Raw genomic sequence first — 24391 nt, forward strand, 5'->3', positions numbered from 1 at the left:
CTATGACAGAGGTGGAGACATTGTAAAAAAAAATAATAGCATTGCCCAATGCCAATTCAACTTTCTAGCTAAAACAGAATTCCTCTAGCACCTCTAATGAGGACAAGGTTCTTAGTGCTGGGAACTGCTAGTAGGACTAAATAAAATTCTTCACAGGTAATAATATTGGTATTGCTATTGCTATTGTTAAGAATAGCAGCAGTATCTTTTTTCTAAGACTTATGAGCCACTTATGCACATTACTGAGTATATTCCTCATAACCCTGCATGTATAAGTTTACACCTTAAACAGATAATATCCACCATCTGGAAGTAATCGAAAGGATCAGGAGTCAAATCCAAACAAATCTGTTGAACTTCAGTGCCCATTTTATTATTACTAGGCCTTGCTACTTCTTCTACAGATCAGACAAAGAATATAGAGTAGGGTTCAATTCACTGGAGAGTGGTAGGGCAGGAGATAGGAAGGAGATTGTGAGCAGTGGGAAAAAAAGGGAAGGAAGAAAGAAGGAAAAAGATGTAGATATGTCAAGGTCTAGCAGAGTGTTTCCCTAGGGTCTGAGGCTGTCCCCTTTCTTTTCATGCAAAAAAAATGGGAACAGGGATAATCATGACTTGGGTAAAAATATAGACAAATTATCTAAGCTGAGTAATAAGTGAAAAACACCCAATTATTACCTGGCCAGCCTGGGTGTGGGGGTGGGCGAAGTGGTGGTTGGAGTGAGAGATGGAAGAATATTTACTACTTAGGGAACTTAGTGAGGTTTTGCTATTATTGTTCTTAAATGGTGTGATGATGGTAATCTTTAACATTCTCACATATTTTCATACTGATTTTAATTTAAACATGTTTTTAAAAGGCCTAGGAAAGCTACTGTATGGCAAAGAAACATGACTTTAGATTCTTTATGTGTGTGCCTCACAGATAAATTTGGTCAGCGGGCATTTGTGGGCAAAGTCTGCATGGATTTAAATGACACTGTTCCCGAATACAAGGAAACCACCGAGGAATCAGTCAAGGAAACAGAGAGGTAGGTTTGTCTTGGCTTGTCTCGTGGGCGGTCCCTCTGCTGCACTGATGGAGTTGGAGATGGAGAGAGGAAACCTCTCTGAACCAGGCGGGATATGCACATATGTCATTGTGTGGGTTTGCCCAACTTTATGAAAGTTATCTGTCTGGTCCTAAAAAAAATCCATTGCATGTGGATACTATTTTTGTATATCAAATTATATTTTAAAACTTCTGGGAACTTATTATAAGAGTTGTAGGGTAAACCTCTTTGTAAAATGATGGATTTTTTTTTTGAAATAAATCATTTACCTTGTCTCCCTCCTTTATTATAGATCTGGGCTTCTCCCATAGATCAGACTTGCTTTAAATCTGTGTGGCTGGCCCATTAAATTACAGTTGACTCTTAAACAATATGGGTTTGAAGTTTTTATCTTACATTGGGATATTCTGAACCCATTGGTACTGATTCTATAAGTGCTTTTTCTATATTTCTTAATGACTTTTTCATGGTGCCTTGAGAATTTGACAAGGAATTATGTTATATGGCACTCAACTCCAACAGATGTACATAGAAGAAATTTCTTTAGGTTTTAATCTTCCCCAGGACCAAACAGACCCTGATACAAATTTTAGAAGTCCAACTTTTCTTTCGTCCCCTTTACCTTAAGCGTGTCCTCTGAAAAGTGTGGCTTAGAGGTTGCTATGTCTCTCCCAGAGAGAAAGAAATATGCACCTTCCCCTTGGCATTGGCTGTCTGCTCAACTTTTCTATGAATTTGTATTTGTGGTCATAGTAAACCTTAATTCACATTTTATTCTGAAACAAAAGAATACCAGAAGGCAGGAAGCTATAGCTAGTAAATATTTCCAGCCAAGGCAGAATTAGCCATTTCACAGGTTATAAGGCTACCACTACCCCTGCAGGTGTAATTGGTTAAGATCACCCCTCCCACCCCCGCCCCACCACTCATTTCACAGCCACCTCTGGCCTCTTCCTTCTGCCTTATTCCAACATCTGGGCCCAGTAGGATGCTGCCCTTGGAAATAAATGATGATCTTGTGTGAGCAAGTAGCTTCCACTTTAGGGAAATTAGGAGTAGATAGCCCCATGGCTTCTACATACCTCTGGGTGCTTAGGACTCCAGGACTCTAATTTCCCTGGAGCATAGCTTATTGCATGCAGTATTCCCCCAAACAGAGGTTAAGCTGGTAAAACCGGCTTGAGTGCTGAATACTGGTGAACAGCCCAGCTCATGTTAAATGATACAACTGCATTTCTCTGTGATGTTGCATTCCATTTCTCTGGCTGCAAACGAGAAAGCAGAGTAATTACTACTTGTTAATCTTTAATTAGTGGTGGTGAAACATGTGCAGTGTTAGAAATGTTTGTATGGAAAATAGGACGTGGAAGAATCATGTTTTCATCCTTTTAAAAAAATTATTTGAAAATACCTAAATTTTCTAATTTCTCATTTGTTGCTTTATTTCAGATTTGTGTCAGAAATGCTCCAAAGGAATGTAAGTAAACTTGTCCCACACTTGTTTTGGGATTGCCTTTGCCTCAGTCGAAGGATTTGTTATTAGGTTGTTTGGCAGAAATTAATCAGTGGGCATTTGGCTTATTCTATGCATGCAGAAGTGTTTTCTTAGAACCTTAAATTGTTTTCACAGTGGACCCATCAATTCAGCTTGCTGAGGTCAGGCATTTTTTGCTTTCTGAGTACTTTTCCCACTCCTCTCCTCTGGGACCTTCTAATTTTATAGTACTGGTCTCTGGGGAGGTGGGGAAGGCTTCATGGTTATGGACAGATTGGTGGCAACTGGAAATTAAGTCATGGTTTGTTGGCTATGTTACCATTGGCACTGGCCTCTTGTACTCCCTGATCTGGTCTGAAACACAGGTGGTATCCAGCCCTGATGCTCCTGCCACAGGCTGCCTTGGTCCATATATATGTGCATGTCACATGGCCTGCAGGCCCTCAATCAGGCATCTTCCTTTGCAGGCCCTGGGGGTGGTGAATCTATGGAGTCAGTGCTGTTTCTTGCCTCTATCCCCAGCAGGCTGGTTCATGGCTCCATTAGATTGACAAGCCTCTTCCGTTACCATCTTGTGATGGTCTGATTGGAAACCATAGGAAACCTCAGAATTCCTTTTAATCTAATCTTGGGAGAACTAAGTGGAGCTTTGTGGATCCTTATTCTTACCACCCCTCTATGAGTTCTTCTTTCCTGCTTGGCCTCTCATTCTCAGGTGACATCTAAGGCTGTTCTTCAACTAAACAGCTCTCAAGGAGGCCATGACCAGCATACCTCCCCAAGATCTAGAAAGTCACCACCGCAGTTTTAGTCTCCTCATCACTCTCCTTCAAAAGTTCTCTTTGGCCTCTCCATTCTCTTCATAAAGGCCAGCCTAGTGTAGACCTCATCCAAGCCTTCATGTGGATGTGGAGCTGGGGATGGTTAACTTTTGGGACAAGATCTTCCATTCAACTTGGTGTTACAGAATACACTGCACTCTCCTTTGTCTTCAGCCATGAGTTGTTTCCATGAAACCCAGCACTTCTACCCACTCCTAGGAAGGGGGACTGTCCCCAAAGATGAAGACATAAAACCATCTTGTTTAATATGCATTTTGGGGTGTGCTGTATACTCATGATATCTATAGTTTCCTTATCAACTCTTTTTGATTAATTCCAGTATTCTAGAGTGAAGCCCATCGTGACCCCGCGTTTTTCGCTTTCCTGCTCTGAGACTTTGATGGGTGAACTTGGAAACATCGCCAAGATCCACGATTTGCATATTCAGGTGGGTATTTTTTTCCTGTTTGTGCATCTGTCCAGACCTGCAAGACTTCTCATTCCCCAAATTCTGACAGTAATCTACCCAGATGTCCTAAAGATATAGCATCATGGGACAGGGAGAGTCATTACAGATGTCACGTAAATCCAGTTCTTTGATTTTTCAGGTAAAAAAGTTGAAGTTCTTGTTCTTCTCAGTTGTCTCTGATCAAGCTTGGAGAAATGAGGACATCATAAGTAATCAAGCGAGATCAATGACAAACTGGTTACCTATTCTCTGTAGGATACATTTAACGCATTTCTTTCCTACTACTCTTTTATTTGATGTTTTCTCAGCATTCTAGTTCTTCACTTTTGAAGGAACCACCTATTATTTGAAAAGCAATATGAACCTAATTTCTACCTTACAAAATGCATCTAAAAGCCCTTTTGTTCCAAGTTTCTTAATTTAAGTCAGGAACAAAAAAATCGTATCTTACTTTGTCATTAAGCAGTTGCAATTTAGGGATAAAACACATTTTAAAGCTTCCAGCTGGATTAAAATTGGGAGTTGAGAGCTTCCCCTCCCCCACACAAGCTTTACTGCATACTACGCTAAAATTTTTCTTCTTAAGAGCTGATTATCTTAGAGCACAGGGCAAGTCAGGGGAAGGGCATTCACAGGGTGGAGGCTTTTTTTTTTTAAGATTTACCTTTTTGGAGCTCATTAACTATTCTCATCTTTCTCCATTTTCTTTTTTCTTTCTTTTTTTCTTTTTCTTTTTCTTTTCTTTTCTTTTGCAGTCTGTGATATTTAATTTTTGATTCAATCCCACACAATCATAGGAGAGGAAAAAGTTTTCCTTGACCTTATGTCCCTGCCTGGGTCTGAAAACTATTTAGACAAATATAGATTAACAGCAGAAGAGCATGCAAATATATTTAATGTAAGTTTTACATGACACAGGAGCCTTCATAAGGAAATGAAAACCCAGAGAAACAGTTAAACCTGAGTATCTTTTGCTGGGTTTGATGAAGAGTGCACAGTCATGGGGGAATATGATAGGTTAAGGAGTATAAGGTAAGTGTAGTAACTGAAACTTAGCAAGACCTGTTTGTTCAGATTCTTCTTGGCTCCCTTTGTCTTCAGAAAGAAGGATGCTCCTTTCCTCTGGGTAGGGGCATGCACCTCTCGCATGTGTGTTTCATGACATGTTTCAGGGGAGAAGTTATAGGGGAAGGTCAGAGTGACCTTCCTGGTCCTGCCATTTTCTTAAACTCCTTCAGTTTAATATGACATAATTCAATATGCCAAGATGCCATATTTCGGGGTCGTGTGTCCTGAACGCCATCAACACACAACAAAATCAAATATATCCTTGCTGGGGGTGTATGTCTGTGTGTATGTGTATTCACTCACATTTATCAAAATGACACATATCATCTGGTTTTCTTTTCTTCTCTTCTGATGCCCATGTGTTTCTTAGTGGTCTGGGATTCCCTCAAGGCGAGGGGTAAAGCTCATCCTATAGATGGGGCATTCTGGTTTTAGAACACCGCTGTTTTTTCCTTCTATTTATGCATACTCTACTTCATGGAGAGAGGAGAATGGCACTGCCATTCTTGGAAGTGGTAACTTGCTCATGAATTATTTCCCATAACATATATTTACCACCAGTTAGTCTGAAATTATTTTTGTCTTAGGCTAGGTTTTGGTATAGTTACACTTAAGTGTCATGTCTTGAAAACAATTTATGCCTTCTCAGGTTTTGTGGTGCCCTGGAGAAAGGTTGGTGTGGAAGCCAGGCCTCCCTTACTTTGCTTGCATGTGGTTTCTTATGGGCTCTTTCTTGGTGACTGCAGGGTTGTCTAGCTCAGCTATTGTCAAACTGTTTTCTGCAGAAGAACTCATTCTGGAAGCCCCAAAAGGGGACAGAATGGGGACAGGGTCCCAGAGTCCCAACACTGCTTTGTCCTGAAAGGCAACTTGTTTATGCCTTTTACATATTGAATTTGTATGAATTTTTATCAGAATAACATATCCAAAGCTAAAAGAATCTTAAAAATCACTCATCTAGCTCAACATTTTTTGTTTGAGCAAAAGGAGCCCCAAAAGAAAGAACTGACTTGCCTTAGATACATAAGGTCAGAACTTGGGCAAAAATTCTCTTTATTTAAATTCCAGGTTTTTTTTTTTTGATGAGTGAACTAAGCTGTCTGTCTTTTTGATAGCCACTGAACTCTTCTTAAACAGCCAACACCAGAAGAGGTAGGTGGCCACAAACAGCAAGGCTATTAACTCTTTTTAAAGAATGCTTTTTATTTTTGTTTGTTCTGCTATAGTTTGAAATTTGAAAAGACTCTGTTGGAAAAATATTACTTGGATTAAAACATTACATGTTTGTGTAACTGCATATTAATAGTTTCTTTGTCACATATGTTATGTTATATATATAACATATAATTGTTTTAAATAAAATACATGAATAATCTTCATTGTCTTTCTATGTGGTCTCTCACATAGGCAAGTAGAAACCATTCATATCATTTTGGGGAAGGAAGTATAACTTTTAATGATATTTTACATTAAAAATTTTAAATATTGTTTCTTTTCTCGTAGAGCCATATAAGTGAAAATCATGATGAAATTGAAGCTGTGAAAAACTTATACCCTGGTTATAAAAACTATACAGATGTGTATGATAAAAACAATCTTCTGACAAATAAGGTAAATTGCATATTATGACATAATCTATGTAAATTTTTAAATCTCAGTAGTAATCTTCAGTCTTCTATGACAGGTGCACTTCCCAAATAGAATAAAGTTCCGAGTGTGCTTATGTGTGTGTGTGTACATACTTACAAACGTGCCCGAAGTTTCATCCCAGTAAATAAATCTAAGGGTTTCATTGAGAGTGGGAATGTCACTTGATCCAGGATATTTCATTAGTATCTATTTGAATGTAAATGTGCATTCTTTTGAGTTATCAGATGATTTCTAAGGATTTATTCTGTAAAGAATATGAATAGGAATGTTAATTATATAGGAAAATTAAAAAGTGCCTATTGTGGGGGATTTTTAATTATAGAACATACATAATTAGAATTTTATCTAACATTCACAAAAAATGAGGCATACATGCTTACAAGGAAGAATGTACAATATTGTCTGATGTACATGTATATATCTGGGTACATGCTTACTTAGAAAAAAATTGTCTGGATGACACACACTGAATGTTAAAAGTGATTCTTGCTGAAGGAGATAAAAGAAAGACTTTTTCCTTTTTATTACTAAACACTGAAATTGCTTTTTTAAAAATATGAGTGTGTATTAATTCATAATTAAACAATTTTAAATTAATTAAAATTAATATGAGTGGGGAGAGACCTTATTAGAACGATATACCATTTGGCCTTGGCCTTCAATAAAATGTACAAACTGCATAGAGAGTTTAACTATTGCAGCAAATAACTTCTTAGGGACTATGTGGATGGAGATGTGAATATGACAAACTTGAAAGGTTAATATTCTGCATAAATCTTGTAAATGTCACACTTTAATCTTCATCCTCCATTACATATATTTCCATATGATTAATAAATTAACCTTCAATTTGCATATTAATTTTATTTGCATAGAGGTTAGGGAAATTATATTTTAATAATAATTTTGTGGCCATTGAACCATGCCTCCCAAAGGAGAAAGCTATTTAGATACAGGTTTTGTACAGAGAGAAAAAGAATTTGAAAGAGTAAAGTCTTATTCATGAAAACCTACAAATATTAGCAAGATTAAAAAGAGAAATGTCTTTTATGTGCAGTGCCTGCCTTCTTGGATCAATTTTACCTTCTGAATTCATGCTTATAAGATATTACATTTTCTAATTTGTATGAAAATGTAAATATTGGTGATGAAATAACTAACATGTGTTTGGTTATATGTGTCTAGACCATTGGTATCTATATCTAACTGGAGCAGAAATAAAGAACGATTCTTTCCAAAATCATTCCCATAGTTTTCATGTACTGAGAAAGGAAGGTTACTTCTAGAAAGTTCTGATTAGACTAGAAATAAGCACAATCTCACCAGTTGTTCACTAGACTTAGAAAAGAAAATTACTTGGTTATTTTCTAAAGTGACGATGCAGGAACCATAATATCTTCAAACTGGGTAGATATCCTATGCTGGAGACCACCTGGACCAACCCTCCTTATTTTATAGATTAAAAAAAAAGATGAGATCCACAAATTTGCTGAGACTTTTGTAATCCAATGTTTTTAAGGGCCTTTTTGAGATGTGGCTTGTACAGAGTGATTTATATAGACAGGTAATCATAAATGTTCTTGTGAGATGGTAACAGGCAAGTCACAACTTCTATCTGTACCTATAATGTCTTGTTGTGAGTTGGGACTAGCTTAAGCATTTTTCAGTGGTAAACTCCATGTAGAACTCTCTTTTCTCCAGACAGTGATGGCACATGGCTGCTACCTTTCTGCAGAAGAACTAGATGTGTTCAGGGAACGAGGAGCATCGATCTCACATTGTCCTAATTCTAACTTATCGTAAGTGGGCAATAATTGATTGATAGATCATGAATATTGGGTTGCAAATTAACAGCCAAATGCCTTTGTTTTCTCAGTCATTTCTCCAGTGTCTCTTTCTATATTTATGTTTGATTGGGATAGGAACTAGATAGACAAATGTGTACCTGTACTGAAGTGGGGAGAGAGAGAAAGCACTTAACGAGACATTTTTGCAGAGTATGCATTTGAAGAGCACTACATCTCTTAAAATTTCTGCGTTTGCACAAAACAGAATTGGAAATACAATAGGAAGAGTTCAAAACCAATAGCATTCAAAATTTACAGCTAAGGACTGATAGGGCACATACACCAGCCAGGTGTTCCACAGAGAGGGTGCTTACTTCTCATTACTTTGTGTTGTGCAAACTACTAAAAACACACAAACTAGTAGAAATGATACAGTGCCACTAGAAGCCAACACCCTACAGTATTATGTCACACTGCATACTAGTTCCCACTGGAGGGTCTTTGTCCCGTCGTAGTTCACCAGAATGCAAAGAAGCTTTATTTATAACTGGTTCTTAACGTTTTGAAAGGTTATATATCCATAAGTGAGTCAAATAAAAGTTATGGCTTGTATCTTCAGAAATAAACTCATAGGTATAAAAATGCTGCACCTAATTTCAGAGAATTCATAGACCTCATGATGCTAATCCATGGAGTCTAGGTTAAGAATCATGCTCCAAGATCAGAGACAGGAAGGAGCTTGCATTTCTGGTGCCAATCGACCCAGAACAGAACTCTTCTCTCTTAGAGGCAGATTGGGATGGATCATTCATATATTCATTCAAAAAATTTATTTAACTTCTGCTAGATTTTAGGTTTTTTTGAGGATTACTTGTGTTCTCTTGTTTTGAGTGTTTGTACAAGCAGACCATAAAACGAGGATTTGCGTACAAGTAGTTTATTTGGAAGGTGATCTCAAGAAATGCCTTTTTGGGAGTAAGATCTAGAAGGGAAGGAAGTCTTTAAAGAGCACATCATTAACTGAGTTACCACTGTGGGCTCCTGAGTTTAATCCTGGAAAACTCAGGGAGCCAGTGTATGAAGCAGACTTCAAAGCCATCCTGCCCAAGGGTGGAAGGAGCTGGGATAGTTATACCCAAACACCAATCAGTTATTGATGGAGGACTGCTGAGTGGGGGTGAAGAGGCATTGATTCCCCAGAGGTTCTGACCTTCCCCACATAAGGGCAGAGCAGGCTCTAGCAGCTGAAAAGAGCCCTGGCAAAGTGTTGGAGGTGCTGGGAGTTTGAAGTCTAGGGACTTTGCAAATGAAAAAGTGATGTCAGTGGCAGTATGAGAAAGGCACAAGAGCTGCAGTGATTTCTTTCGGGAGTGTTTTGGGAGGTTCCAGGGGCTTCTAGTTTTCAGACATAGAGTGGTCACACATGGCAGGAAATCTTGCCTATGAACAGCTTAGTGACCATAATTATGGTCTAGCGGCCAGATAGGGGAAGGATATGACATCCTTTCGGTTAGTTACACAACATCTAAATTAAAACATCATCCAGTTTTGCAAATTGAGGTTTGAAGTTAAATTTCTTTATGAATACATTTCGGTTTAAATGGTCACTGCTATTTTTTTCTTCACCAGCTTTGAGAGATTTATTGCATGTATGTTGGGGCTTTGAAAATTATAATTATGTGCATCTTTGAGCAGACCACTTTGAACTTTGCATCTTCTCAGACTTCTAAGGATCACTTTAGTTCTGTTTCTTTAGAAAGATGGCACATCTATTAAGCTCAGGGTAACAAGGTCCAGAATTCAGCTCAGGAACCATCTTGCCTAGTTGCTGCTGTCCTCAGTGGCTGCATTTGAACTGTCAGGCCCTGACTTACCAGTCTGCACCCCCATTTTCAGTAATACTCCTTTTTGATCTTGCAAGTTGCTACTCACTTAAGGTAATGAATTATTCCAGATAGAAAGGCAATGCTTTATAATTTCTATTTCCTAACATATAAGGATGGGTTGGTTAAAAAAATATTAAAGACCAATAGGACTTTTGGACTAATTGCAAGATTTAATTTCTTCGTTAATTTTTCCTTGCAAATAATCCTCTGCTTTCCCTTCTCGCTCTTGCTTCTTTGTACCCTCTTGAGATTAACCTCAGCCCCAAGGATTAAAGCTCCTTTATGATCCATTTTTACTCCAGGACTCAGATGGTCTGATTTGACTATATATTTGTGGCAGTGTTAGAAATGATGTGATGGGAAATACCATTTTCAGTAATGTCACCATCATTATTGTTTGTGTCCTTCTCTTATTGGAACCACACAGGTCTCCTTGTTCTGACCATCTCCTCTCTCAACAGGCTGAGCAGCGGCTTTCTCAATGTGCTGGAAGTCCTGGAACATGAAGTGAAGATAGGGTTGGGAACAGGTCAGTGGTTTGCCATTTAGAGCCACGACAAAGTGGCTGATAGGTGCATAACTTTCTATGCAACTCATTTTCAGGTTGCAGTTCTATGTTAAGAAAAATTAATTTTATTATTTGGCAGTAAGATCTTGGGCTAATAAAATAGTGAGGTTGTAAGCAGTAAGAAGATGTATGCAAAGGACGACGTTTTGATGTCACTAACCTCCCAAAAGCTATTATCCGTGTTTACTGTTCAGAGACTAGGCTCCAAAGGATAAGTCCTTCTAAAGTGTTTTAGAGACTCTTTTTTAAAAGTCCTTGATTTTTTTGTTCTCTTTTGTTTTGTCCTGCTGGCTAGGCTTCAATAGCTTGTATGTTTTTAGTTTTTGATAACTGTGTCATCACAAATACTGTCAAAAGAAAATTATTTGACCTTGCCATGGTGAACACAAATTCAACTTATGCCAGCATTGAGAACTCTGAGTTATGTTAAGAACTTGCCTTGCTTTTAAACAGTGTTTAACAAAATGAGATTCTATTCCCATGAGCAGTCTGATATTTGCTAGGCTGAAGGACACTGTTAGTGGCTAATGAATTAGTGATGTATCTCTTTTTTTTTTCACAGTACATTTTAATTGTTTTTCCTGTGTGTGTGCAGTGCTACTCCCTTTGAAAGTGTGCATCAGTCCCAAATGTCTAGGTATATCCACTGTGAGCCTGCTTTTATTATTGTGTGTGAATGATCTAAAAAGTAATAATAATAATGGTGTGAGTCACAAGGACTTATATTTTCTGTACTTGATGTATCTGTCTTCCTGATATTTAAGAGCATTGAGATGTTTGCATGTTGATAGTGATTTTCATCATTTTCTGTAATAACTCGTCACAGTTAATTTTGTATGAAGCAATTCATTGATAAGATACACTAAAATACAAAGAGATTTATTAATATTTTTAAATAGGTAGAGTAATTTAGAAGTTTTCCTACGTTTTACATGAATCAAAGGAATTAAAAGATTTTAAAAAATTCTAATGTAAGCCTTGAATCATTGAGATTATGTAATACCTAGATATGGTCACAGGTGTTAAGGCAGGAAACTGGTTATTTTACCTTCACAGAAAAGTTTTAATGGATAAGAAAAAAAAAAATGGCTAAGAGTTTTTGTTACACACTATAGTCAATTAGTAAAAAAGTTAGCAGACATGAAAAAATGTCTGCTTGCCTCTCTCTCATGTCTAAACCAGGTAGGTATTGCTTTCAAATTTTCTAGGAGTTTGGTCTCTATGATTTAAATTCATCACATGGCTTCTAGTTCTTGACTTTAGGTTGTATAGCTATGGCTTAAAAAAATTAGATAAAGCTTTAACTGTCACTTATTAGCTATACGACATTGAACAAATTAGGCTTCATTTCCTAATTTCTATTAACAATAAAAATTATAATGTCTTCTTATAAGCTTATTTTGAGGCTTAAATAAAAAACCATGTGATATTGTACTAATCAATAAATATAGGCTTAAAAGAAAAAGAACACACTTGGCACATTGTACTAATCAATAAATATAGGCTTAAAAGAAAAAGAACAGCATTGGTGTATTGAGCAAATGTTTGGTTAAATATAATGTATTCGTTTATTAAGTTGAAGAACAATGTTGAATTTTACATACTTTCTTGCAGTAGCTACCCTATACTCCACTATTTCTTAAACATGACCTTTGTATATCAACGTGTCCTTCATTCTTAGACTTTAGAAGATTATTTAACCTGATACTGTGGAAAGAGGGTAGGTTCAAGAGCTGTTCATTCACCATATCTATAACAAGTATAGGCAGATCAAGACTTGCTCAAATGTTAGATAGGGGAAACCCACATGAAGCTTAATGAAAATATTGCAAAACAAGGAAAGCAGTATCAAAAAGAATAAAAAAATGAGCATATCTCTGAAAATGATCTACTTCAGGATCCAGAAGAGAATTTCAGAAAACTATCATCATCCTTGGAATACAAGAAGACATGGTACTATGAAAAGATCACAGTTGTGAGGGAAAAGGAAATTTTTCAAATGTAAGAAGGAAACCGAAAAAAAAAAAAAAGCAGCAGCAGCATGTAGTCTCTCATACACAACTGAAGGGAGGGAAAATGATACAACCATTTTGGAGAACCGTTTGGAAGTTTCTTATAAAGTTAAATATACATCTATATCTGACCCAGTAATTCCATTTTGGAGTATTTGCCCTAGAGACATGAACACATATGTTTGCAAAAAGAGTTGTGCAAGAATGTTTATACCAGCTTTATTCATAATAACCCCACCCCCCAATCCGTCTTCCAATTTAAGGCAAAACTCAAAATACCCTGAGGTATGTTCTGTATTCTTTCCTTCTTCCAGTATCTCAATAAATTAATTACTTGGGATACTAACTCTCCTGCATCCTCATTATCTCCTCCCTACTGGATTATTCCTACAAACACACAAATATTCTCTAGTATCTTCTGGTCACTTAAAAAAAAAATTCTCTTATCAGAGACCCTCTTGGGTTCCTGCCCCGCCTTTCTTCTTCCCTTCTAGCAAAACTTCTTCACTACGACCCACACTGCTACCACTTTCTAGGCACTCTTCCATTCCTCCACCCACTTCGGGCTGGCTTCTTGCCCCACCCTCCATGGTAACTATCCTTGTCCTTTCTCCTCTGGGCTATTGTCACTGTGATCTGTTTTGCTGCCAACTGCAAAGGACACCACTCTATCCTTATTATAATGGACTTCTGAGCAATATTTGCCATGGTTGACTACTCTCTCCTTTGTCTAAACAGTCTTATCTTAGATTCAGGGAAACTACACTTATTCCCGTGTCCCTTCCTTTTTTTTTTTTTTTTTGCAGCCTTTCTTTATCTTCTCTGAAGGTCCTCTCTCCTTTCCCTGGCCATTTAAAAGCTTTCCTCAAGGCTCAGTCCTAGGATCTCTCCTCTTTTTACAGTATATTTTACACTCTTCTTAGGAGACATCATTCATAACCATGGCTTTACACAATCACATGTATGCAGATGACTCAGATCATATCCAGCTCAGACTCCTGTTTGAATTCCAAACCTGCATACTCAATTGCTTAGTTTCCCCTTCCTCTTTGACCCTTCCTCATAGAACCTCCAAAGGTCACTATATCCCCAAACAGTTTTAAGCCTGGTTCTCTTAAATGGCTCTCCTTTTCAGAGAATTCCATTTCTCAAAGTAGAAACTTGAGCATTGTCTTTGGGACCTTCTTCCCCTTCGCATCTCTCCCACGTCTAAACCAGTACACTGCCCAGCCTTATGGCTTTTTAATATTTTCTGACTATATCCCTTTTTTCCATATCAGCCACTACCACCTGATGCAAACTGCCATTGTTTCTTGCCTCAACTCCTGCACTAGCTTCCTAATTGGTCTCATATTCATCTTAGGCCCTTCTAATTCAGATTTCTCTTTTCAGAAGAATCACAATGAAAATCCAACCATTTCACCCCCACCTGCTTACCATCCTTCAGTGAGATTTTAAATATGCAAGCCTCTTTATAAGGCCAACAAATCTCTGCATGGTTTGATACCCATCTACCTCCCTGCCTCATCTCCCACCTCTCTCTCCGTCTTCCACGGGATATCTTTAAATCCCCTCTCTAAGTCACACTCTCTTCTACCACATTCTATTCCTTTGCCCAGAATGCCCTTTATGCCTCTTTTTACATGGCTGAGTTCTTCTCATTCCTGTCTTAGTTTAAATGCCATTGCCTTAATGAAGTCTTCTCTGACTATTCTGTCCAAATGGGCTTTCCACCTCTGTCTTCTCTATCACTAACTGAACACAATTTGCAGTTAATATTTGTTTATATGTCTTTTCTTTCTCTTCCACTAGATACTTAGTGCATGTGGAGCCCATAATTTCTATTTATGAGTGCTTAAATAAATCAAGCACATAAAAGATGCTTAGTAAATGACCGTTGATAAATGAATGCATAAGAAATGGACACACACGTACAAAATCATTTCCTTTTATCTTTTCATTGCCCTCTGGCTCAAGTTTTTACTCCTGTGTAGTTTGTTTAGAGTCTTCTTGTAAATAATAGCACCCTTATGTTGACTCTGGTAAGCAAATGATAGTACCATTCACAATGGTAGAGGGGCATAGGGTTGGGAATAGATTTTCTGAGAAAATGAATTCATTTTTCTCCACCACTCCCTCATATAGTTTTTACCCTTTAGTAATTATTCCTCAGCTCTTATGTTACTTAACTGGATTTTTTTTTCAGTACCTGTTGAGACAGGTGATGTTATTTCTATTTTCTGAGAAAATTGAGGTTCATAGGTACTAAGTAACTAAGGTCAACGAAGCAAGAAAGTTCCGAATCCACAGTTTAAAACCAGGTTGGTAAAATGTGATGTTCATTGTTTCTCTTTCTACTCCATTACACTACCTCTTGTTATATGATAAAGTAGGGATTCTACTTGTATTAAATGTGTTGCAGAGGGAAGGTGAAGCCACTGAACTCATCTGACAGGGCAGAGGTCAGGAAGTTACAAACACAATGAAGTTTCTTAGAAGAGAAGAATTGTGACTAAATATCATGGTTTGTGTGGTCCAGAGTTTATTCTTTGATCTGCACTGTATAATTCCTTCGTTGAAAGTTACTTTAGTAACATAACAACCAGAAGAATATAGGATGATTAAATCATCATATAAGGCAGCAATCTAATAAGACAACTCTCAAACATTCTCAATAAATTGCATAGCATTGTTTCCTAATCTGTTCTTATTGTTTCTACATGGATGGTTTTAATGAAATATTGAGGAAAATACTACTTTCTGTCCTATTTTCTAAAACATGTTTTTATAGTTGTATTTAAATCTTCATATTCACACCATCATAACAGCATTGCTTTTTTGTATGTGTGAGTTTCTTTCCAGTCTTTATCCACATATTTTGAAATATATTTTTAATCTTTACATGTTTCCATACCATATAGTGATAGCATTTTCGTTCTGTCTTTACATTTAACATTTTCTTTGTTCTAGGAATAAAGAAAAGGCAGCAGACAAAGTATTTCAAAGCTTAATGTGTATTATTCCCAAATCTTATTTGTTTTCTTAGTTTGATACTATGGTAAAATGTAGTTTTAATATATGGTGCTAAAATGGACGAATAACTTAAGTAAATATAATAAAACTTGTCAGGGAAGTGAATGATCCTCAAGAATACCATTCTAGTTAAAGAAAAGCTTTTCTTAAAAAATTTTATACTGGGGGGTGGCTCTATAGTGTAGTGGTTAGTACGTCTGCTTTACATGCAGAAGGTCCTGAGTTCAGCACCCCAGGTGGAGCCACAGACCATACCCCAGGTGGGCCAGGCCCAGGGTGCACGCCCCGAGCGTGTGGGAGGAGACTCCCTGCCTTCAGAGATCCAGTTCTTAAGGGGAAATGGCAACATCCATAGGTCAGGGGTGGAAGTGAGGGGTGGTGGGAATTAAAGATGGGGGAAAAAGTTTTATACAAGTTTATCTAAGGATGTAGAAGACAGTCGAACATAAAATTGAACTGCAATCTAGGATTATTAATAGGTAGGTTATTATTACTTTTGATACACACACACACACACACACACACAGATATATATTGCAATATATATGACAGAAAGAAGCCTTGAAGTATAAAGTATTTTTTTTAGCTATACTCTTCCTCTGATAAAACATGCTAACTCACTTGACATTTTTTTATACAGTCTTTTGGTAGCTCCTACATTTATTCTTGTCAGAGGTAGTATTTCAATTTAAAGATGATGAGAAAATGTATTTTTTAAATCACTAAAAATCTCATTCCTCATCAGATGATGCCAATAAACATATAAAGCTGTCTACATCAGCATTGCTAATTTATTATACTAATTTTACAGAATATATCGGTTCATTCTAAAAGCTCTTCTTCTAGAATTATCATAAATAAGTGCCTTTTTAATTCCCAAAGTTCTCATCTGAATTAGAATAGAAGTAGGACAGATTTTTTAGAGCATAAAACGGAGCTTATTTTAAATTTCATATTATGTTATCTAAATTATCTTTATAACTAGGCAGGCATGGTTGATCAATCTTTGTGAAAGTTTTGGGAATAGTCAGAGATAAGAATTTCTTCTCTTAATTTTATTAACCATTTGGACATACTGTACTGGGTTGAATTGTGTGCCTCTCACCAACTCTCTCCCAAGAGATGTCTATCTGGAACATGTAAATGTGAATAAAGATCTTTGCAGATATAATTAAGGATCTCAAGAGAAAATCATTCTGTATTAGTGTGGGCCCTAAATCCAATGATGAATGTCTTGTAAGAGACAGAAAATGAGAGACACACAATGACACAAGGGGAAGAAGGCCATTAGAAGATGGAGTCAGACATTGGAGTTTCACTACCATAAGCCAAGGAATGCCAAGAGCCACTAGAAACTGGAAGCAAGGAAAGATTCTTCCTCTAGGGCCTTTATAAGGGTCATGGCCCTGCTAACACTTCGATTTAAGGCTTCTGCCCTCCAAAGCTGTGAGAGAATAAATTTCTGCTGTTTTAAGCCACCAAATTTGTGGTAATTTGTTGCAGCAGCCCTAGGAAACTAATACAGGTGTACATTGTTAATAATTGCAGATTTTGAATTCCTTTAAATGTTAGTGTGTGTCTATTCTGTATTTATAGATAAGATCTTTTCTCTGAAGTATATTAAAGACTGAATATTTGTCACTAAAAACAAACAAAAACATACCCAACCTGCTATACTTAATATGCCATTTATTTCATAAAGTTACTGTTTCGGCTTTATTTTATCTACCATAGATGTGGCTGGTGGTTATTCATCTTCCATGCTTGATGCAATCAGAAGAGCAGTGATGGTTTCCAATATCCTTTCAATTAATAAGATAAATATGAAAAGTCTCACTCTCAAAGAGGTCTTCAGACTAGCTACTCTTGGAGGCAGCCAAGGTAATAACCATTTTATTTGTCTCTCTAACAATGTACAACCATGCCAATCTGTGTCCTTGGATGCAGTATGAAGGTACATGTTAGTGGCATCAGCAGGCATCCAATATTTATGACTGTTGCCTCTCACATAGCATTCGCCCAAAATTTAGCAAGTCAAGCACATTTTCAAGCATGTGATATAGACATCATTCTTTCAGCAAGATCCCTGTCTTTGGCAGAAGAGATGTTCAACACATGATTATCATATTGTTTTAATGGATATTTGCATTGGTCATATCCATAACAAATTTTTAAAAATAATCAGTTTACCATTGAGTCAAGCAACATGCTCTCTATTGGCCTGAGTGATGATGATAGTGATGATGATGATAGTAAAAATAATAGCCAAGACTTACTGAGTTGGCACTATGCCATATACTTTATATATGTTGTTACTTACCTCATAACAACTGTTATTATTTCTTTCTTTCTCTTTTTTTTTTACCAATAAGGTAACTGAGGGAGGCTTACGTGGTTGTCAAGCTATAGAGTGCCATGATTAGAAATCAGAAAATCTGTTGTCAGTGTGTAGGTTCTTTCTCTTCAGCTGTGATATCTTCTTGTAAAAATCCCAGCTTAGACTATGCATTTTGTTTATATATTTAAGTACACTGATTACCCAAGTCTCTTTAAATGGAGAAAGATGGAATAATATAGTTGGTCGATATGTAAATATTATTCATGAGCTTTTCCTAGTTCTCACATGTAACTGTATTTTTATGGAAAAAAATAGAAATTGGCAATTGTATTGCTTTCAGTCACTTTAGTATTGTGGTATAATCTGGATGGGTGAGAGCAAACACAGCATGAAAACTTGGGTAGCGAGTGAGGAGTAAAAACATAGGTATAGAGACAGTTATGGATGTACATGTCGATATGTGATAGATACCCTGAGTCTTAGAAATGGAAAATGATGGATACCAAGAGTAACCTAGGAAGAGAAACTTCTTGGCTCTTCTTTGAGTATTCTGGGCTATGATGAATGCCATAAAGAATCTTTTAAGAAAAACAAGTAGAGGTCATACTCTTTGCATTTTCCTAAGTTTTAGGATTTCATTTCAAGTTCCACATTTCAAATCACCCATTCTTTTAAGAACTGTGATGCTTCCAGCCTCCACCCCACTATGTTTGTGCATCTGAGTTCAAACAGTTAGTCAACCATCTTATTTACCTCGTGCAAATGAGTTGTATTTAAATAGTGTTTTTTATTATTATTCTAGACTCTATAAGTTGCTTCATCAGGATCCTTTGGCTGATCAAGCCAAATGGGGTGCTTACCAAAGCATTTCTACCTTGTTATATAGCTTTCAAATCTATTTTCCGGGCTGCTGGTTTCATGGTTATGGAATTTCTTCTCCTTAACTTGTGTCTCTACCAGAATCTGAGTGAAATGAAATGAATGGATCCATGTTTAAAGTGTAGTATCTTCCTAGCTTGCCATGGCCTTTATATTCAAGATGTGCATAAACTGCCTTTAAAAACCAGCATTTGCTCCAAAGGCAGCAAAACTGTATGTTTTGAAATGCATTGCAGTTGCTTACCAGCCCAGGTGGGCCTCTCTGCAATAATCTGAATTTAGATCAATTTATAAATTCACCAAAAGCAATTACATCTTTTTGGTTAGTTCATGCCTGAACTCTCGAGGTTCTAACAAATAGCTCAGTTAGTTTATACATATAATCAAACTCTGGCAAATGAAGCTGGCTATCTGGACTATTAAGCACACAATGATTTTATGTTGAAAACGGTCATTAAAAACTGATATTCGTAATGCTTTTGTCAAAGGCAGAAAGTAGAGTGTAATCGGTGAAGGAGGAGAATTTCCAGTGATTTTCTATTAACTTCGGTCCTTCCCAACAGAATTAGAAGTCACCTAACTGCTTTTAACATCTCTATTTTTGCACCTCTGTCTCCCTATAATAAGTTTTTAGCTAAAAAATCTTTTCTGAGAATAAAAGAGTTGCTCTTTAAATAACTTTTTAAGAACAAGTCAAATTTCTAAGTCAGTGCTGAGAGTATTGTTAAAAGACTTCTGGATATTCATACATAGAAATATAATGTATCACACATTATCTTACAGGAATATGCAATCCAATATTTTCACATTGGACTATATCCCGACAGTGTTAGAATACAACAAATACATGTAAAAAAATAAATAAATAATGCTGCACTCCAGATGACCCTCCTTTTATGCATGCTTCCATTTAGTATCTCAGTGGTGTACACTTTACTTAAATTACAGGCTTTGAGGAGCTTTAGATTCAATGCCTTCATTGACCAGGAAAGCCAACTATCCCCATCTTCTGAAACGAAACCATAAAAATGAGAGATGTTCTTCTTCAGCATCCAATATTAATGGCATATGAATTCTAGCTATGAGATGGATCCAATCAATAGACATTATTGACCTCTACCCTATTTTAGAACACAATTCTCTGAAAACCAGAAAATGTTTGAGGTTACGAAGAAGTAGGTCTGCTTTCAAAAGGATTGGGACTCTAAGTTATGAGGATCTTTTTATTTTCAGAAGTGATTTTTTTCTATTCAAAGGGTTTAAACTAAAGAACTTATGATGGATATGCATGCATTGGCAAATGTGCAAAAGGATAATTATTTTTTATTTATTCGAGGTTCTTTTCACTGCCATGAAAATCTTGTCAGCTATTTCACAGAACAAAAAGAATAAAAAGGGCAAGAAAAGGACTTGGAGTGTTGGTGGGGAGAACAGGAAGGAAAAAGAAGAAAGATATTATGTCAATTGTCATGTTTCTCAGAGGGATGAATGAAAATCATAGACCAGCTGGACTGTGAAGTACACTGACAGAGCTGAAATAGAGAGACACCATCAGAATTATGATCATGGTGATGAAGGGAACTGTTTTAATTCTCAGATTTTGCTTTCCTCATGCTTACTCTGCTTTCTGAAAGTCAAAGTTTTGGTGACCTATTGGAATGAGAGAACGTTCCTGCTTCACTATTAACATACTATTTTTTTTCTAGTGACATGTTGGCAAATTCTGTCCTTACAAAATGGGACATTGGCATGGTCTGATGGCTTAAAGTGCTGACTGTTTGTTAATTTATTCCACCCTATAGCCCTGGGGCTGGATAAAGAGATTGGAAACTTTGAAGTGGGCAAGGAATTTGATGCCCTCTTGATCAACCCCAAAGCATCTGACTCTCCCATTGACCTGTTTTATGGAGATTTTGTTGGTGATATTTCTGAGGTAAGTAAAAGAAAGTTAATCAAAAGGCATTTATTTCATGAAGTAGTCACAATAGCTTCCCTATAGAAAAAAAAAAAAAAGAAACTGAAACATTTTATTGGAATGCGGGAGAATCTTAACAGGGAAGATAGATTCTTTCAAATTATTATTTCATGACAATAATGTTAGCAAAAATGCTACTAACAAAATATTCGTATTTTGAATGTATTTGTATAATTAAATATATTAGGCTATAAGAAGCCATAATTGAACACACTTGCTCTGTGCTAGGTAGCATGGGATTAAACTCTTTCATACATTGTTTTTGGTTAATCAGTACAATAACTTTTATGAGGTGTAGGTGCTATCGATATTGCCATGTAATTTATGAGGCAGTGAGGCTTAATGGAGGTTAAATAATTTATCTAAGAACACATGGCTAGTAATTAGTAATTAGTAGACAGAGCTGGGATTCCAGACTAGGACTTTTTGACCTCCAGAGTGTGGGCTCTTGACCACAATGCTACATTAATTTTCTTAATTATAGGAAAACAAGTTTTATTACTTTTTTTTATCATAAAATGTTTTCCTATGTACAAAATAAATTGATTCTTTTACTTTAATAACAATTCTTTATAAGACATTGAGTTTTTCTTAAAAAATTACCATTTATAAATCGATCCACTTATGAAAGTAAATGTGATACTAACTATAACATATTGAGGTTTTTTAGAAGAAGGATGCTGGATTATTTGAAGTTGATACCACTTACTATTTTCATATTATTTATTCTTTTGCAGAGTGGATTTCTGAGAATAAGGTTCAGTCCCATTCATCCAGTCATTTTTCTTATATTATACACCTCTTAAAATATTTAAATCATTTTATTACATTAATTTATTCAATTTATATAACACTTTTCTTCTGAAGATTTCAAGGTGATATACCAAGGACTTTCAGGCAATAGATAAATATTTGTTAATAGCCAGCATTCTTTTTTAAGCAAAAGACCATTTTTTATTAATAAAAGTAGATTTTGCCATTAAGAAATTAATTTCTATTTCTGGCTTTTCCGACCACTATTGACTGTGAATTTACTTTTCTAAATGGACAAAATATTCTTTCTTATTATTACCTTTATTTTCCATTTTAGGCTATTATTCAGAAGTTCCTCTATCTAGGTAGGTAGAAATATATCTCTATGCTAAATAAAATCTTTCTTTGTCTCTTTCTTGGGTATGGTTCTTTGAATTTATGATACCATATGTTAAGCCCTATGTGTGATCATTTGCTTTACTTTTTTTTTTTTTTTTTAACATTCCTCAGTATGAAACCCATTTATGGCACAGTAAATGTACTATTTAAAATGCGCATGCTCCCCTAGAATTACAGTCATAAATTTTAAACTGAGGAATGGCAGGCCAAGGGGAAGCGATCATCCTGTCCCTTCCTCCTACACTCCTTCTCTACTCCCCAAGCTGTGCTACCAGGTTGTATCTGTGATATGTATGTGGTGGAGTCTCACCCCACATGCTTTTTCAAGTACTCACATACAGTTGCATTCAGAAAGAAAGAAATCGTGCAGAAGATTCTACTCCGGGCCTCCCACTCCATTGAGTGACCTCTGAGTCCTGAGTGAACTTGAGATGAGAGAGACACATTTCTTGTGGAGCTCAGTTCTTGCTGGTCCTTCATCTCACCATGCTGAGTATGATTCTGGGGTATAAAGATAAGTATTCCTTTACAATTGGAACTGGAAGTGCAAACCCCTCACTTCAGCTGGAAGGACAGTGATAACAGGTCGACAAAACTTTACGCGATTTCTGCCTTTAGTGCAGAATTCACACCCCAATCCTCAAATTAGATGCAGCCTCTTCTATTGGTCGTGCCTTCCTGTCCAGATTATAAACAATCTGAGAGGAAAAAAAAGGCAGTTTTTTTTTTATTTTCTCTCTTAGAAATGTGTTTGCTTTTAAATCTCTCCCAGTGACAATTAAAATATTTATCGACACAGAAGCACTTTATAAATGATTCCCTGATTTTTCTTTCAGGAGATGACCGAAATATTGAGGAGGTTTATGTGGGCGGCAAGCAGGTGGTTCCCTTTTCCAGCTCAGTCTAAGGCTCTCAGCATCCAGCAGTACTGGGATAACGTGGTTCTGCATCTCGCTTATGCCCAGGCAGAGTTAGAAAGTCAAAAAATAGTACCTTTTTCTTGGGATGACTATCCCTTTCTGTGTCTAGTTACAGTATTCACTTGACAAATCGAAGGAAGTTGCACTAATTCTTAGCTCTCTGGTTGGGACGATTCGAAATTTCTCCCTTCTGAGCTGTTCAGATTTACTTTAAGCTCAAACGTAAGGAAATGTTATTACTAGTAGTGTTCTTATGAGATTTAAGTAAAATCTACTTCATGTTTGGAAATGTGGAGAGAAAAGATGTTCCTATGAGGCTAGACATTTTGAGCTGATAAATGTGAAAACTGGAAACAGAAAATGAATCAGTGAGTATATTTTTATGAGGGAGAAAAAAGTTAGATTAAGAACAAAAATTGGAAAAATCACTTCAGATTGTAATTGAAAATTAAATACTGAGCATACTGATTTAAAAAAGAGAACTTGCTGAGTTTTAAAACATGTTTCTAGATTGACTTTGTATTCTGGAAATTTGTGCTTAATGCAATTTGCATCTCAGAGACTTGCTATTGTTGTGCTTTGCCTTCTTTGGAGATGAATTGTCAGAAATTGAATGCCACATGCTTTCTTAATATAGTTCTGTGCTTCAAAGTGTTTGACAGAAGTTGGGTATTAAAGATTTAAAGTCTCTTAGGAATATTATTCATATAACTATATGGCATAAATAGTTGTATTTTTGTGTACTTTAAATCATCTTAGTGTATAACTATGTGATGCTATTATTGCTTCAGTTTTATTAGAAGAGAAACACACCCCATACGCAACTGTTGTGTAGACTAAACTCTTTATAAAGTGGGGCAAGAGCTGGGGATTCAGGAACTGTCAATACTAAAAGGAAGGGTTTCATTGCAATGACCTATTCTCCCCAAGAACTATGCCATAGTCGCTGGAAATTTCATACCCAGATATCAACCTGTTAGAAATTTCAAATGAAGGACAAATCCTATTAAAAGAAATATAATTAAAAATCTTTAAACTCTGCATATTGAGAGCATTCTATTTTTCAATTTTATCCTATTGCCTTTTTAATTCCTAATAATTTCAGGACATTAAAATTTTAATATAATGAAAAATATATAGACATCCCACTTAATGTTTATATTAATAGGACTTAATCTGTACTAGACATCAGGGACATTAAATAAAGCAAAGAGTATTTTTATGCTGCTTACATAATTAGTGTTATTGCCTATAACCTAGTATTAAAAACAAATTATGACTATGAT

General features: G+C 36.3%; 1 protein-coding gene across 1 annotated transcript in view; it reads left to right on the top strand.

Annotated features, from left to right (window-relative positions):
- Positions 1 to 23667, top strand: part of GDA (guanine deaminase) — a 36439-nt gene extending 12772 nt beyond the window's left edge. The window contains exons 4-13 of the mRNA XM_025051480.1: positions 926 to 1031; positions 2502 to 2529; positions 3709 to 3816; positions 6409 to 6516; positions 8257 to 8354; positions 10690 to 10757; positions 17576 to 17722; positions 20861 to 20991; positions 22124 to 22151; positions 23022 to 23667. Of these exons, the coding sequence (XP_024907248.1) occupies positions 926 to 1031; positions 2502 to 2529; positions 3709 to 3816; positions 6409 to 6516; positions 8257 to 8354; positions 10690 to 10757; positions 17576 to 17722; positions 20861 to 20991; positions 22124 to 22151; positions 23022 to 23092 (893 nt within the window). The 3' untranslated portion in view covers positions 23093 to 23667. The remainder of the gene's footprint in view (positions 1 to 925; positions 1032 to 2501; positions 2530 to 3708; positions 3817 to 6408; positions 6517 to 8256; positions 8355 to 10689; positions 10758 to 17575; positions 17723 to 20860; positions 20992 to 22123; positions 22152 to 23021) is intronic.
- The last annotated feature ends 724 nt before the right edge of the window (positions 23668 to 24391 follow it).

This window comes from Pteropus alecto, unplaced genomic scaffold (assembly GCF_000325575.1).
Source record: "Pteropus alecto unplaced genomic scaffold, ASM32557v1 scaffold95, whole genome shotgun sequence".
NCBI classification, from domain to species: Eukaryota; Metazoa; Chordata; class Mammalia; order Chiroptera; family Pteropodidae; genus Pteropus; species Pteropus alecto.